The 16765-nt window shown below is 50.5% G+C and overlaps 1 protein-coding gene and 1 long non-coding RNA gene across 4 annotated transcripts in view; both read right to left on the bottom strand.

Annotated features, from left to right (window-relative positions):
* Nucleotides 1-3864: 3864 nt before the first annotated feature.
* Nucleotides 3865-8080, bottom strand: TMEM250 (transmembrane protein 250). 2 transcript variants are annotated; one of them, XM_066980702.1, is made up of 3 exons: nt 7894-8080; nt 7003-7179; nt 3865-4910 (listed from the first exon to the last, which is right to left on the bottom strand). In XM_066980702.1, the coding sequence occupies exon 3, from the start codon at nt 4775-4777 to the stop codon at nt 4358-4360; it is 420 nt and encodes a 139-aa protein (XP_066836803.1). In that variant the 5' UTR covers nt 4778-4910; nt 7003-7179; nt 7894-8080; the 3' UTR covers nt 3865-4357. The 2 variants fall into 2 exon arrangements, with proteins under 2 accessions (XP_066836803.1, XP_066836804.1); XM_066980703.1 differs by lacking the exon at nt 7003-7179.
* A 974-nt stretch (nt 8081-9054) lies between these two features.
* Nucleotides 9055-16765, bottom strand: part of LOC106040641 (uncharacterized) — a 28060-nt gene continuing 20349 nt past the window's right edge. The window contains exons 3-4 of one of the 2 annotated variants that reach the window (XR_010826066.1): nt 14067-14464; nt 9055-13179 (exon numbers count right to left, since the gene is read on the bottom strand). This is a non-coding gene — a long non-coding RNA (uncharacterized lncRNA). Of the gene's footprint in view, nt 14465-16765 lie in introns of both variants that reach the window. The other variant, XR_010826065.1, reaches the window with a different exon arrangement.

Genomic DNA, 16765 nt, shown 5'->3' on the forward strand with positions numbered 1-16765 from the left:
CCCTCTCTGTGCCTTGCCAGTCACCGGTGAGCAAATCCCGTCTGTTTTATGGATTTTACGCTGCTGCACACCACGGTAGTACCTTCCACGTAAGAGCAATAGGAATTACGACGTCCATCAGAGCAGGACCGCTCTTTACTTGCCCCAGGAAACGTCGCTGCTGCATTCTGAAGCAGCGCAGCTCTGCGCCGCTGCTCAGCGCCATGCACCGGAGGAAGGAGCTCCTCCAGTGAGTAACCAACGTGCGCCCCAACAAGAAGCGACAGCCCTTCGAACCACTCCAGCGCCCATGATGGGCAAACACAGGCTGCCTGCTAGAGCCAAAGCCTAGGAGCTAGAAATCTGGGCTGTACCCGGCCCTCCCAGCGCATCAGTGAATGCCCTTTCAAGGAGATAAAAGCAGCATTTTCCCCACCTCAGTTATGTTTCTGAGCCATAACCACAGAGAGCCTGATTCTCCTCTGCCGTGCTCCTGCTGCCTTTGCACCAGCACAGAGAGGAAGAGGATGTCGGCTACCCCCGCATCAGAACGATACCAGCACCACAGAACCGTTCCTTTTTCTCCACAAACAATCGACCCATCAGCGTGTTATAAAAAAAATAAGTTTAATGTAGGTGGCGTGTTCCATACAGAATTTAACAGGCACCCAAAACACCAACTGTTTTCATGTTGTGAAGCGTTAACAAGGTGAAGCTCCGACACTTGGGTCTCGTTTGTGCATTCCCAGGCTAGACGAGAGGCCGAGGCAGCTTTGTCACCGCACACACCGGCATTTCCCTGCCCGCACCGCGCTCGGCACTTGGGGAGCTCCGGTGAGCAGGAGGCGCTGGGGAAGCCCTCCCGAGGGGCAGGGCAGCGCTGGCGCGGGGCCGGGAGGGACACGCTCCCCCAGATCAGCACTTCTGGTATTTTTCCTAAGTGCCCTTAAGGCTGTTTTCAGGCCGGTAAGTACAATAGCAATATTTAAAGCCCAAACACGGCAGCAAGAAAACAAACAAACAAAAAAGCATGAGGGGGAACAAACTAGCTGCTCTCGCTGTTCAGGACGGCATCAGCGTGAAGGAATGCTAAAATGTAAATTCCAAAAGATTTTGAAGTTGTAGCCATTTAAATAGCTAGACAGGGAAGACAACGTACTTCAGAGCCTGGTCTACCCCTTCCAGCATCAATGAGTTTGGAAAGAGTAAAAAAAAATCCCAACAGAGCACAAACTTCCCCACAGCTGCCAGTACCTGCTTCGCATTAGGCGTTGCTGGCAAGGAGCACTACGAGCCATTTGTCTGACTCTTGAAAAGCAGAAAGTCCAGCTCCCATCCGTTTCCTTATTTGCCGTATTATAGCAAATGTTTTTCCCCTCTTTATTAAAAATGCCAGGTTTCTCAATGAAAATATTATGGGGAAAATAAACAGCTTGTTCTTTGCACATACTTAACATTTATTCTGCCTTTTCCTCCCACCCTGTTGTGGCTTGGCTCCCCTTAAGCTTGTAAGGAACTTGTAGAATCTCAACTCCTTGAGAAAAAAATGTTTTGGCAAAGCAATCCTAAAAGCTTTAAAAAAAAAATATCTCAAAAACACTGAATTTAAATTCTGAATCATTACCAAGATCTTACTTATTCCGCAATCTCCTGGGGATGTTGTGAGGTTTAATTAGCTCTAGCTGGAAAACGCTCTGAAGAAAAGTGCCGTAAAGGTGCCAAATGCTGCTCTACTCATGTAGATCTAAAATGTTCAAATTATTACATCATAAAACAAATCATTTGAAAATTAACTCCTCTTCCTTGCCAGCGTGACTTCAAAGGGAGCTCCTTTCCCCCCCGCAGGCTGGTCGTATCAAACTGCCTGAGCGCTGCAAGGCGTCCAAGTGCTGGTAATGACCAAGAAGGAGAGTATTTTGAACCTCACCTTGCCTCCAAGGTCTCCTCCTCAATTATTTAATCTTCAGGTTGTTTGTCTTTGTGCGCAGCCGCGCTCAAGATTCAGGGCGTTCTGACAGCAGACGTTTGGCTATGTTTGCAGAAGAACGGGCGATCGCTTCCCACTGTCTTCTAAGCAACCTCTCCCTGAGCTCTCTCTCGAGGAACAGTTGAAGATTTGGCAAACGCTCCTTTTTTTGTGATTTGGTGGGGATTTGTACTTGTTCCTCGGTATGCGCTATCAAATCGGGATGCAGAGGGCTGACGGGAAGCCCACGCGACAAAGCTGATCTTGTTTGGGCTGTCGCTGCTGCGGGAGCAGCCAGCAGCTGGGGCAGGTGCGGGTGGGGAGCACAGCAGCACCCACAGGCACCGCGGGTCACCCTTTCACCCATCATTAGAGGGTGAAACACGGTCCTACCTTCAACTGGTGCCCGTGCTGCTTGACCCAGAGGGCGAGGGAGAGCTGCTGCTGGGCTCATGGCTGCCCTCTCAGCGCCTCCTGGGGCTGTTTGCTCTCTGGCTGCAATTCCCTGCAGGAATTCCCTCGCGCAGCCACCCCAGGATGCCCACAGCCCGCACGGTGCTGCGGGCCGACAGCCGTACTGGGGAGGAGGAAAGCACCGGGCTGGGAATTACTGGGAACTGCTGGGAATTGCCTCTGCCCACAGAGCGGGCTGCAGCTGGGACCTGCAGGACACAAGGTCCCGTGGTCCCCAGCGTGGTCCCAGCGCGGAGCCCTGGGGAGCTCCACGGTTCGGAGGAAACTTCCAGACACCGCAGCTTGCGGCGTGCGCTGCGCTACGTCCTTCCTGCAGGAACAGCCTCTGGCTCTCACGGGGCTAATCTAAAGTTCACGCCAGCGTTGCCCATTATTTATTCAGCTCTGTGTGTTCAGACTGCATTATCCGTAATGCTCGATAATGAGATAATTTCTGGTTTTGCTTTAGCTTAGGGCTTCAGACAGAAGCTTCCCTATTTTGCATCTGTAAGCCTGCAAATCAAAGTATGTCAGCAAAAGGCTCCACTACGCGCACTGAAAACACTCACAGGCTGAAATATTGAGTGGCCTCCCCTGGGCGCACGCTGACTTTGTTCTCACCCACACTCCTATGGCAAAGCGAAGATCGTTAGGGAACGGTCACGTACCTCCAGTCTTGCTTATTCTACTGCGATTGACTCCAATGATTTCAGGGGGAAAAAAAGGAGGGTCTCATTTTTACCAACTGGTTTTTAGCAGTTCTTTAAAGAAAAAGAGCAATATTCCATTACAAGAAACAAAACCAAACCATATAAAACAGAATCAAAATGAACTTTAGAACAGGTTCTGGTCTCCGTAAATACAGAGTTATTTAACTGACTGCAGAGGAACAGTCTGAGATCTTAGACCGAGACCATTAAAACCAAGCTTAATGCTTAATTCTCTGCCTCGGCTGCTAGCAAAGCTCTCCAGGCGCACTGCCACAAAGGTAGGGGTGTTTTCTGTAACTGTGGAGAACCACCGCTGCCACTGCAGACAGCACAACGCTTTCAAGCTCTCCTAGGTCAGCCAGCCTCACCCCGCTGCGCTCCGTAAGACAGGAGCACCTCTGTGAGGAGACCGCAGCTACTCAATCCAGGGAAAAACAGAACCAACCACCAAGATCTGAACGCTAAGGACCACCGCAAAGGGTTCCCAGAATCGCTGCAAGATGATAACGTCTTTGCTACGACTGGGAATTTCAAGAGCACTGACACTGAACTCTGCTCCCCTCACTCCAGTGGATTCGCTCTGCCGGGGGGAAGACTCCAATTGCTCAGCACTAACTGCCTGAAAAGGACAAAACCATCCAAATCACAGTAAAGCGAACAAAACGATACAGTGTTGAATGCAAGTCTCGCATAAAACTTAAAAAAAACAAAACAAACAAACAAACAAACAAAACAAAAACAAAGAAACAAAACCAGTCTGTTGAATTTGGCCCTGTATTCTTAGTTGGGAATATGCAAAAAGCAAACTACACAGAGAAAGGACAGCACTGGTCAAACAGGATACACGTTACATGCCTGAGACATGGAAGAACATTTTTTTTTTTTAAAAAGGGTGAAGACCAATTCAGAGCGTGGGGCGCAAAGTTATCTGGCTTCTTTCCCTCCAGAAAAACCACTGCTTTTTTACAGGAACAGCAGCAAACGCAGGCGCCTACGGACAAGAAGAAGTGTCTATTAACTTGCACTACGCAAAGAAAAAACACCCAATCAAGTGTTGCACTTCGATAATCGAAATGGCACCTTAACCCTCAAAAAAAAAAATACAAGTTCCAGAGACAAGTACATTAATTTATCAATAAAAAGTAGCACTGATAAATAAATTAATTTATATAAAAAAGAAAAGAGGATAATTGACACATTTGGGGGTAGAAGAAAAGTCACCTTCTTAGCCCACATGCGCTTGGTTTATTTACATATCCACAAATACCATGAAGCACCATCCCAGCCCCCCCACTAGCAGCATGGTCACATGAATTCCGTAGATGAGCAGTTCATTCAGGAGGCTGAAGTCTACCCGCCTTCGCCCCAGTAAGAGGAGGATGATGGAGAGTTTGTACTGGAAACGCAGAAAGATCCGGATGCCAAGGTACTGAAGGCAAAACAAGATCGAGAGTGCCACCCAGAGGATGGAGGTAAACAGGCTGCAGCTGAAGTACAGCAGGAAACGGATGAATCCGTACATCCATCGGGATTTCAGATAGATGTCGAAATTGTTGTACTTGGTGCGCACCAAGTGAGTGGTCCTCACCGGGCCACAGGCCGAATGCAGGCAGGTCGTGTGGGGGCCGTGGAACGAGCGGACCCGGCGGGGAATGGGGATTACAGGCATCGGGCACCCCACCGCTCACCGAGTCCCAGGGCAGGACTTACAGGGCACATAGCAAATATCATCCGTTAACACGGAAGAGCTCCAACAGCCTGGGAACGCTAACTCTTTGCTGAGTTTCCAGGAAGGAAGGGACCTGCAGGAAGGCAGAGAAGGAAAACACGTTTAAGTAGCCCCAGCAGGGGGACGCACGGCAGGACAGACGCTCCGCAGCTCGGCGGTTACATACAGCTGCCTTGCACAACTCCACGTCTTCGCTTACAACAACCTTGCTAACACCTTACAGCTCACCAGACAGACATGCAGCAACAATTCCGTTTGTCATCACCCAGGCACATCCCCAGAAGCACCCAAGCAGCAGCACCAGCTATAACCTGTTACAAGCCTTACAGTGCCAATGGAGGAAAGAAGGGAGCTTTGTTCCGGAACTATCCTGGCTAATTAGGGCTCTTCTTAATCAGACAGAAGTCCTGCAACAGCCCACCAACGCAAAAAGTAATATTAATGTGTGCGTTTGCATTGGATCAGTTTTCTGTTGTTTTGTTTCTGAAGAAGTTCTCCAAGTGCTTTTGCAAGCGAGTTCTACGGCCCAGACATGGCCGTGCTTCTACATTTCTGCCCACTGCAGATCCTGGCAAAGCTTCACCGAATAAACAAACCGAAAATAATGGAAGGTCCCACAGCACGAACAATGAGGCAATCGTGTTTTTCACACTCTACAGGATGCGCCTCCCCTGCTCAGATGAGCCTTGCGGTCCCGGTGTTCTTGCACCCAATGACAAGCCAGCACCTCAAAGATACCCAACAGTTTATTTCTCCTGTTGTGACCTGCAGAGACACATGAAATATCTTGATCTTCTGGAGTGTTTAGAATTTACCATCTTAACATCCTTCCACACGCCCACTGTTGTTATCGGAGTGATGAGCGGCAGCCTGTTAGCTGCTCTCTGCTTCACCCCAGGCTTAGGATGTGCCAAATTCCGGGAATTATGAAATGACAATGCACTCATCAGATAATGCTGGAGAACAACAGGGACTTCCCCAGCCTCCTCGCACACCCAGGCACTCAGACCTTTGTTGAACAAGAGATCCTATCACTGTTAAAATGAGAGCAATTTAAAAGTTAATTCAGTTTTTTTTGTTGTTGTTGTTACTAACTAAACTAATCACAGGGTAAACGTTAAGGCTAAAGGCAACTGTAGTTTGATAACAAAAACCTTCTCTGCAGCAACGTGTGCCACTGAGTAAATCTTTTCACTGCTCCCTGCCTCAAATTACAGAGGCGTGGAAATAACAGCTCTGAGCACTTCTGCAAGGTCCCAGGTTTAATTACCTAAAATTTCCGTAACAGAGAAAAGGAATCTGTTGGCTCTACACAAACCGAGCTAATGAAAAGGAGTAAGAGTTAACTTATGATTAAGGAATTGTGATAATTGAGGTCTGTTCTCAACTACCAAAACGACCCGTGTAATTTAAGTGCCTCCTTGCCATAATTTCCTGCCGGTGAAGAGGAAATGCTCGGTAGCTCGGAAGTATGTTACACGGATGTATTTTGCAAGGCATATAAGGCGGTCAGACGCTAACCCAACACTGCTTAAGGACAACAGCTTTGTGCCTGGAGCGTGCAGCGGAGCATGCCTGCCACGTGCTGTGCATCAGCTGCTCAGTGTCTGTCTTCAGAGATGCTTTCGGAGGAATAAACTAACAAGATAAGTTAAAAATTCATATACTGGGGACTTAGAGCATTGCATTTCTGGTAACACCGCCTCTTCTTACAACCTCTTTTACTGGGACATGAAGGCAGCTTATCGTTTCCAGCAAACTCCGGCACAGCTACTTATCCTGACTCCCTGAGAAGCCACGGAGAAATCAGTGCGAACACAAGAAAGCACTCGGCGAGACCACGCCTGAGCAGCGGAGCACAACCCCCACGGGCATAAGCTACGGTTTCTGGGGCAAACTCAGCACGCCGGCCTCGCGTCTGATCAGTTTTAAAGAGGAGTTCAGGTTCTCTCTGCCAAAACCTTCAATAGGTGAATCTGAGAGAACTGCTCAGCTCCAGAACTTATTTGGTGTGAACAGCAGCGACTGGTTCACATTTGCTGTGCCCACCACATAAACAAACAGCCTCTGGGAGCTTGGTATCTTCAGGTAAACTCAAACGCCAACACCGTGCCAGCCACAAACAGAGGGATGCTGTGCAAATAGGAAACTTTCTGAAGTATTACATTGCTAATGGCGCTGCCATCCACCCAGCAGGTCGATAATCCGCTGCTGTTCCCGGGTGCCACTTAATTCTTGCGATAAAAAAGCGCGGCTTTCCTGAGACCCCCGGCCTTCTAGGAGGAGGGAAAGAAACGGCTAAGGCGCTTCACAGACCCACAACATCCTACACATGAGTTGATCTAAAAGATAAAAGGAGAGATTAGGTTGCAGTTTGCTCATTTTGTGCGTTAACAAGTTCAGAATCGCAAGGTCTGCCTCCAAGCATGATTTTTTTAACCTCACAACGATTTTCAGAAGCACGACTCGGTAACCAATATATTGCAGCTTACTGATGCACGTCGGACAGAATCACCTAGCCCGTGCCAAAAACAAAGAGAGGTACGAGAAAATTACAGGGAAGGAACCCCCGCAGGTCGCTTCCTTTCATCGCGGAAGCGCTCACCTAGGCCAACACCGAACACCGCGGCGAGCACACGCTGCCGAGCGTTAAGAACGGGACGGGCCCAGGAGCGGGCCCAGCCCGTAGGGGAGGAAGGCGGCAGGCCGCCCGCTGCTCGGGGGCTCCGTTGGGGCCTTCCTGCCCCACAGCACCCTGCCCCTGCCGATGCCCATGCCCCGAAGGACTTCGGTGCGGGCAGCAGGAGCCGCGCTGCCGCTGCCCGGGGCCCCGCGGCCGCTTTTAGCGGGGGACCTTCGGGGTCTGACCGCCGGGCGGGCTCCCGGCCCTCCTCCTCCTCCACCAACAACGAGAGGCCGGGGCACACCGGCACACCCCCGCATCCCCCGGCAGCGCCTCAGGAAGGGGCCGCGGCCTCCCCCGGTGCCTCCCCGTGCCCCCCCCGGTGCCTCCCCGCTTCCCCCGGCCCTGCCCCGCCGGCCCGTCCCGCACTCACCGCCGTGCCCATGGCCTCCCGCCGGGCTGCGGCCGCCGAGCCCGAGCGTCCCGGGCCCGGGCTGACGGCGGGCCCGGGCCTAGTGGCGGGCGCCGCACTGCGCATGTGCGGGGAGCGGCCGCGCTCCGGTTCCGGCCCGCAGCGGCGGCGGCGGCGGCGACGGGGAGGGAGCGGCCGGGACGGCGCGCGGTGATGGCGTCATCACGCAGCGCCCGCAAGGCGGAAGCGGGAAGGGCGGCGCGTCGCCATGGCAACGAGGCCTGGCAGGCTTCAGGCCGCGGGGACCGGGCCTAGGCCTCGGGGGGGGGGGGGGCACCGGGACGGGGCGGAGCTGCCCCCGGAGCACCGAGCCCCTCGGGGTGGTTCGGGCAGGCGCGGAGGAGCCAGGTTGTTAGTCACGGTGTGAGCGACCCAGGCTTCTGGGGAGGCCAAAAAGACGCCAAAAAGACACCAAAAGTTCCTAAAACACACACAGGGGGAGGACAGGTCAGAGGCGAAATAAAAAGAAGGAAAAAAAAAAACCAACACATCCTCCCTTTTGTTTCCCTTTAGATTTAATTAGGAATTACTTTCTGTAATGGAAAGAACACAAAACACACTTTTTTTAAATTTTTTTTTTATTGGCCCCCTGCCCCACTTGCCATCTAGGCATTATCGCGGTGGAAAAACATTAAATAATAATAACGCGAGCCATCTGCCAGCAATAAGCCGTGCCGCGCTGCACAGGCAGTTGAAGGCACGAGGCCAAATACCTCCGAGCGCACCAACTGGCTCCGACGCACGCGCCCCGCTCTGGGCGCTCCCTGCTCGCTCGCAGCAGCCTCCGCCCCGCAGAGCGTTTTTGTTCCGCAAACACAACGAGGGGCCCGAGGTGCTGGATGTACAGCGAGGGAAAATTACAGCCAAGGCGAGGTGCGGGGTTTTCTCCTCGTAAATTGCCCATTTCTGTTCTCCCACGTACCTTCTGGCGGGAGGGAGAAGGGGAGGTGCGGAGCTGATGCATTTTCCCGGTAGCACGAAATGGGAACATCTGTTCGGCGACTAAGATTAGCATGAGAGCCACGTTTCATTTATTTCGCTCCACCATTGCCTGGAACAGGGAGCCAGGGATGGGAATTTCAGCCCAAGCAACAGCATTATGAGGGTACTTAGATCTTTCCAGCTTGGCTTGGAGAACGATGGGGATGCTGCTGAATGCGAGCGCTGCAGAGGGGGCTCCGGGCTTCCCACAGGAACTGCTCCAGGCAGGCAAGGTCTGCCATTGCCTCCAGGAACACCCAGAGAACTCCGCTGCCCAACCCAAAACCCGTACACAAGCACAAGGGGGTGACACCGCAACATCAGTGCTGAGACCGACCCTTTTCATTTCTTAGGTCGGGATGACAAAAAGCAAGGCGGCACTATTCAGCCTGAAATACATTGACCACTTCACTGCTTAAATAAATGTGTATCATCTTAAAAAATATACAGTCCCCGGGTCAGGCATGAATTGAAGCTTTGACATTCAAAGAGGTGAGGTCCTAAGCAAATGCTTGTGGTGCAGCCCGAAGAGAACCCGCCCACAGCACTCCAGCGGGGCTCTCGGTTGTATTTCTTGCCTGTGCTAATTTTACTAAAGACACAACTCATATTCCTGTTGATTGAACAGTTTTGTGTTGACAGCGTTGAAGATTTGTGATGAAACTTATCATCAGCCCAGAGAGCGGGCCATTAGTACTAGTCACAGCGGCCAGCCAGCGCTGATATATTTTATGGCACGCTTCGAAGACAAACATACACATTTATATGTCACTTGTTGCAATATAAATGCTAACTTGTACTTCTTTCAAAACTTTTAATGAATTGTATACATTTCATGAGATTTATAGCATGGACCGAATTGCTCAAAATATTACTTTAAACATATTTGTCACTTTGGCAACAGAACAAAAAAAATCTGGAAGATATTGCGTTTAGAAATAAATCATAAATATATGCATCTTAAAAGAGTTTATTTCAGTCATTAATAGTTGATGGCCCCCCCCAGTGCAGGATTTAAAGTTAAATTATGCAAAATCAAAAACAAACCTTATAATACTTAATCAAACATGCATAAAACTGTCAGGGCCAAATAAATTCTCTCAATTAACTTGCTTCAGATTGTGATTGCATTTACTAATTTAATCAACACTAGAATAATTTGGAGACTGGGTAATGATAAATTACTATGGTGCTGCACATGAAGAGCCGCTAAGGTAGTGTGCTAAGACAAGAATGCAAGAAATGCTTGCTAGGCTGAGGGAAAAAAGTAGCAGCCGAGTTATCACAAACATTTATAATGGAAACATCTTTTTAGTCCCATTTTTGGGGGAGACTTCTTTTCAGTAAAAACCTAAAACATCTCTCATGGATAGATCTTGTCTGGATGCATGGCTTTAACGTTAGTCCACTGAGGCAATCCCATTTCAATCTGAGATGACTTAAGAGGTGAAACAGTTCAATGTAGACATTCGCTCCACATTTCTTGCTCATTTTGTGAACATGATCTTTTGCTCTGAACACAAGGCAAGGGACTGCGACTTCCAGTCCTGCTTGCTGGCACCGCTTCACACTTTGGCCTCAGTCAAGTCGTTTAGGCTGGAGCTGGAGTAACAACCCTCTAATATCGAGATGTCCTTTAGCTCCATCCTTTTGCACTTAGAATGGATCTGCACTTTCTGACCCCTGTCTAGAAAAAGCTTTCAATACTATTACTTGTGGAGAGCTAAACATTTGATTTTTGCAAGCGTAAGCAAGGTTTTATGGAGACGTTCTCATGTAGAGGTTCATTTGAAGGAGGCTGTAAGGTATTCAACCCTGTAAAATACCTGGACCTCTGAAAATCAGACCCTTATTTGGTCTGCAACCTTTCTACATCTGTTTTACAAAAAATAACAATGCCCATATTGCTACTGTGGGAATTAATTCATTATTGCAATACTCTTCCTCTTCCTCTCTCTCTTTTTTTTCCCTTTCTGCAATATATAGCCTCCAGTGGCTAGCTTTACATTTCTGAAAGCTTTTCTTTGAAACAGGGGTGGTGTGTACATTTATATATGTATAGCACCTAGTACTGTTTGGCCACCAGCATAAATCTGTAAACCTGCATGCTGAAAAGTATATCCAGAAAGGTAGCTAACAAGTTTCCTCCAGTGACCCAGAAACAACTACCTGCACAGTAAGTCTATAGCCATATAGATAGCCATAGTTTCAGAGGTCTTAAAGATAATAAACATGTTAACGGGATATTTTCAAGCCAGCATTCACTGCTGGCAACCTGTCACATCCAAAAACACCATCCAAAACCAACGGCATCTTGTGCAAATTCCCTTGGGTTTTGCTGAACCGGTCTGTAAAGCTGAAATATAACAAACTGAGGAATTAATTCTTTCCTTTTCCTTAAAGGAGATTTAGGGTCAAGTCTGGACCTTAAATTTTAAACATAATCGATCCACCCTGCAAATCCTTGTGAAATAATTTTGCCTTATTACTTCTTTCCAGATCTGATCTCTTAGTTTAAATGCCAGTTTTAATCAGCTGGAAGAGATTTGCATGTGGTAAATAATAACGCAGTGTATTAGACTAATCAAATAAAAATATAAGTGGCAGAAAGCGGAACCGATTCCCACTTCTGCAGCACTGCCCTACCGGTGTGCAACCCCCGTGGCACTCAGAGCCCCGGGCTCCCCGGCAGGGCAGCGGGGCTGCGGAGCTTGTGGGGTTATTCAGGGTCCGGCAGCAGCGTAAACGGAGGGAGCAGAGGGAAGGAGTGGAGTCCATGCATCAGCACGCCCCGACGAACACAGCCGCCTGCAGCACGCCTCTCCCTCCTCACTGCAGAGCTGGGCACAGCAGTGCCAGGTACCAATGACAAGCACAGATGGTGAGGTTGCAGTGCACTGTGGTTTCCCTGCAGGAGTCCTAGCTCCTGTAACGCTTTTATACGTATATATTTTAGAGGTGACTTGTGAAATATAAAACCAGACCAGTCTGCAGTTTGTAAAGAAATAAATGATACACGGTTCACGTGAGGCATGGTGAGACAGTAACGGTTGATGTATTCAATATACGTGACACATCAGCATGTTTTCTGGCATGATAAGCAGTCTGCCCACTGCTGCCACGAGCCTTCATGACACTAAACAGGAGGCGAGCCTGGGGGATGCTCGGTGGGTTTTGGGACAGCCTCCTTCCCTCTGCCCCCACAAACAGCTCGTGGGGGCTCCCCCGCCACGTGGAACAGCATGCAAAGAGAAAGGCTCATGCTGGTGTGGGTGGGATGCCAGTGAACCCCCCCAAATTTGATACACATAAAAAAATGTGCATTGCTCTGCAGTGGGGACACTTAACTGCCCGGATAACGTAGCGAAACACGCAGCTTTCCCAGCCCAGCTTCCCCCCCACGGCCGGGGAACAGGCAGTGGTTATTCTGGAGACGCTGGAGTCATGGAAAGATTCCTGCTGACCTCCGGGGGCTGGGGCGGGAGCCAGCTGCACACATATGGTGGGAGAGGAACTGTCTCTAAAACAAATGAAAATAGAATTGGCCACTTTGCCAGGGACAGGCCTCCTGCCAACGCTTGTTGCTGCATCATGCTGGCTAGCCCCGACCCGGCTGGTGTCAGAACTGCCAATTATGCAGAAAACTCTCGCAGAGAAGTGTCAGTACTGCCTTCTGTTCATCAGTAGGCTAGGCCTAGGGGAAGCATGCGGCATTGTCCCAGACCCAGCCCATACCTCCCGTGGGAAGCGGGGGGCTGGCGGGCACGGTCGGGGGGCATGCAAAGCCCTTTCAGGGCACCGCGTCGCCTCGAGAAGCAGGAGGGTGGCATTTCAGGGCAAAGGAAACATTTTCTCTGGGAATCTCAGCTCCTCGGGTTTCGATTCCTTAATAACGTGTCCCAGTTCGTATCATGGTGGTAGCGGGCGGGTCCTCTTAAGCACATTGCATAGATCCATCAGGTCTGAGCCGGGATCGATCTGCTCTGAGGTCATTTTAACATCAGCAACCTGGCCCCTGGGTCAGCAGCAGAGCTGGGACAGGTGCACTATTTTCAGAGGGATTCGGACACCCCAGGTGGGCGCCCAGCACCACACCAGCACTTAGATCAGAAGGGCTTTGGGGCAGGGAGTTTGCAGGGCCACAGCCGGCACCTCCAGCAGCTGCATGCTACCGGCCGCCCCGGGGCCCTGGGGAGAGGGCTCAGGCCGAGCTCCGCAGCCAGAAGATGCAGAGCAGCTCCCACTCCATCATTCCCCAACAATTTCCTGGAGAAATACAGATGGTGAGGGAAAAACACCTATGACCCCAAGACGCCCAGGCAGACTCTCACTGTTACCCCAGCCAGTTCTTTTTAAGTCCCTCTCCAGATGCTTAAGCCTCAGTTTTCCATCTCCCCCCACCTGCATTCAAGCTTAAAAATGCCAAAGCCCCCTTGTCTGCCCCCTGCTCTCCGTTCCCCTCTGGAAAAGGGCAGGCGCTTGGGAAAGATGGAGAGTGACAGGAGAGAGCGGAGACAAACCTCTGCTTGCCAAAGGTGTGTTTCCCTGAGCTCCCCCCGCCTCCGTCCCTCCGATGCGAATCAATGGAGCCATCTACTCCGTGCATTGGCTAAACGTCAAATTTAGAGACAGCATTCATTTTTCTGAGATCAATGGAAAGCGGAGTTTGCCTGTATTTCTTAAGCATCATTACAGGGCATCAGTCAGTGCCCAAACCCACCACTCGCCGGGATTAGCTGCGATGGCAGCTTTTCCAGCGCTAGGGGGTCCACTGCGTCAGGAATCCTCCAGTGCTTTCCATCAGGGTGCACAAAATGCGTCCACGCTGTTGGAAGGTAAATTATTGCAAGAGTTCTTTTCTTTTCCTATTTTTTTCCCCTTCTGATTACTGTTTTGAAATCACCAGGTGACCGGATGAGTCCAAACCCCAGCACAGCACCGCAGCCTGCACGGAGCAGCCCTGGGCCCTGCTGTCACCGCAGGGCTGGGGGCGCAGAGGGACCGGGGGGGCACAGAGGGACCAGGGGGGCACAGAGGGACTGGGGGGGTGAGTGTGGCCACCACACTGCCCCTGTGGAGGAGCCACAGGGCAGAAGCAGGGGAAGGGAAACAATCAAAGAAGCAAACAAACATCATCAACAGCAGGTGCTCACCTCTGTCCTCAGCCCCACGGTGGTGGGGGTGTCCTGTCCTGTCCTGTCCTGTCCTGCCCCGTCCCGTCCCGTCCCTCCTGGAGTACCAAAGGTGTGAGATGGGAGCGAGGTGCAGGAGGGAAGGACCCCGTGCATCCTCCCTGGCCCCTGAGCCATCTCCACCTCTTTGGCTCCTGGGGGTAAAACAAACTCTTGCATTCGTGTTGGGCGAACTGCTCCCTCTGTCCGGCTGGATTTTGCCGCTGCGTTCTCACGGGAAGTGGCACCGGCTGCCCACGGTGTCCAAGGAAGAGTTCGGCCCCGACGCAGAGAAATGCCTTGCTGGAGGCTGAGAGAAACTTCTGGTGCTCAGCACGTGTCGGGAGTCTTTTTGACCTTGCTTATGTTCAGACTACGTCCTGCAAAGGAGAAAATGACTTTCCAGCATCATTACAGCAGCAGCATCCTTATCAATAAAAAGGATCAGGAAAAAAGGAACAAAGGATTTATAAGGCAAAACCATCTTCAATTATATCCGTATTTAATAACAGTATATTTCCAAATGGGGGAAAACTACTGCAATGGTCAAAGCTGATTTTGCTGTAAGATTGGAGCACTGCCCCTCTCCTTATAATTACCTCCAAACTGGGGAAATGTGGGTCTCCATGACAAACTGCACCTCCTGCAATAAGAAATATCATTTTATCACTGCAGGGAGCAGAGGAATAAGAGCTGAGAACATTTCTTCCGAAAATGGAACACGGAAGTCCGCTCAGTGGCCATATTTACCTATTTCTCAGCTGTGTGCCTGCATTTTTCAAGGTATGAGAGTCAGATCTGGTAAGTAAAGTGACCCCAATAAACACCCCAAAAGCCACGTAGGTGGCAGCCCCACTGCCTGATGCCAGTGCCTGCACCGCTGCCTTGGCAGAGCCGGGAGGGGACCCCACAGTGCCCAGCTCGGGATGCACAGCGGGGCAAATCGCACTCCTTTCTCCCTAACTTCCCTTGTCTGTCGCCAGCAGACCAGCCCGTAACTTAGCAGGACTTTGCTGGTGAGAACATGGAGAAGAGAAAAAAACCAAAGCCCTCATCAATCACAGCCTGGCTCCGGGTACAATTAGCAAGTTCTATTATCTTAAGAATGACACTTGTAGCACAGAGCAAAGCATGGCGCACCTCGTATTATAATACCGCATGCAAAAAAGGGAAGGCTTGAATTGCATTAGCATTGCATTAGATTCCCATGACTTTCTATATCAGCACTTGTGAGTTATTTATGAATTCATTTATTTACAAGGACAGCCCTTTCTGCATTCAGTTGCCATGGTTGCTTTAACTCCTGTATCCTATTAATTCTGGATGTTATGAAATAAATATAGATCAGACAATCATTGTGTGCTGCTTTTTTTTTATATTATTATTATTATTTTACAGTTTGATTCCCCGTGTCCTGGCCAGAAAGGCTTCTCTGTGGTGCATCCACTGTCCCTCACTGAGTGGAAATGCCCCCCGAGAGCCAAAAGCTTGGTTCTGTTGGCCAAGGACCTCATATGTGTGTCCCCCATCCCTTGGAGAGGGCAGAGGCACCGATCAGGGAGGAGGACGGTCCTGGGGCCGGGATCCCAAAGCCAGCGTGCTTGGAAGTGTTTTGTAATAGAATTCCACAAGAAAATTAAATCAATTACTGAGTCTAATAAAGCTCTCAAGGTTTTTAATTAAACTAAGTTTTAATTAAAGCAGCATGAGCCCATGCTCTTTTGATATTCTGCGTCAGACCCCAGAGGATTGCAACTCCTTTTTGTAATTTACATGGGCTGGATCAATCACGAGAGTCACGAAAATGCGAGAACTTTGTCAATTTTACAGGCTGAAATACTGTACGCCAGGCGGGAACCTCGGGCAGCTCGGGGCTGGGGCAGACAGACAGGTTGGGGTCACCTTTCCAGCCCTCAGCGGCGAGGAGAACAGCTCTCTCCGAGCAAACTCCCGCAGTCCTGTCCGCAGCAGAGAGCTGAGCAGCGGTGTGATGAGTTGTGGTGCAGCTGCAGGCACCGGAGAGCCCAGAGCACGGCCGTGGTGCCCTCCTGGTGCTCCTTGCGACCTGCAGCCCTGCTGTGGGGCTGCTGAAAAGGTGCCGTCACCCTGAGCAGGGCTCGGCATCTCCCCACACCACGCCAGAGCCCTGTGCCTGCACAAGGACCTGTCCCGTGTGCCTGCTCCGGGCAGGCGAGACCCAGATCATCCAACCTGCACGTCTGGTAAGTGGCCCTGGGATGTTCTGCCTCTATTTTAGGCTTGTTTTGTACACAATATGCCCCAAACATGCTTTTTTTTTTTTTTCCTTAAGGAGATAAGGATCTTTATGTAACCCATTTTTCCTTAACGCTAAGTCCTTTGTCAGGATTAAAGAATCCTAAAACATCTGCACAGGCTTGGGCGGCAGATGCATGAAGAAAGCGGCCTAAAATAACATAGAATATTAACCTACTAAATGAGGTATTTAGAAAATAGAAGGACCCTCCTGCGTCCTTACTTACAGCCGCTTCCTGACCCCAGCTACGCGATGCAGGTGGGTAACAACAGCATGCCACCCGCCGTGATTTCCATCCCAGGTTTTTTACCTGATGCCAGGACTTGGCTTTGCCAGGAGCCTCGGCTGTGCCGGAGGAGCGGAGCTGCCCTGGCCGGGGTCTGGGCCCTCCTGAGCCGCCCAGGGC

Source organism: Anser cygnoides, chromosome 20 (assembly GCF_040182565.1).
Source record: "Anser cygnoides isolate HZ-2024a breed goose chromosome 20, Taihu_goose_T2T_genome, whole genome shotgun sequence".
In the NCBI taxonomy this organism is placed as follows: Eukaryota; Metazoa; Chordata; class Aves; order Anseriformes; family Anatidae; genus Anser; species Anser cygnoides.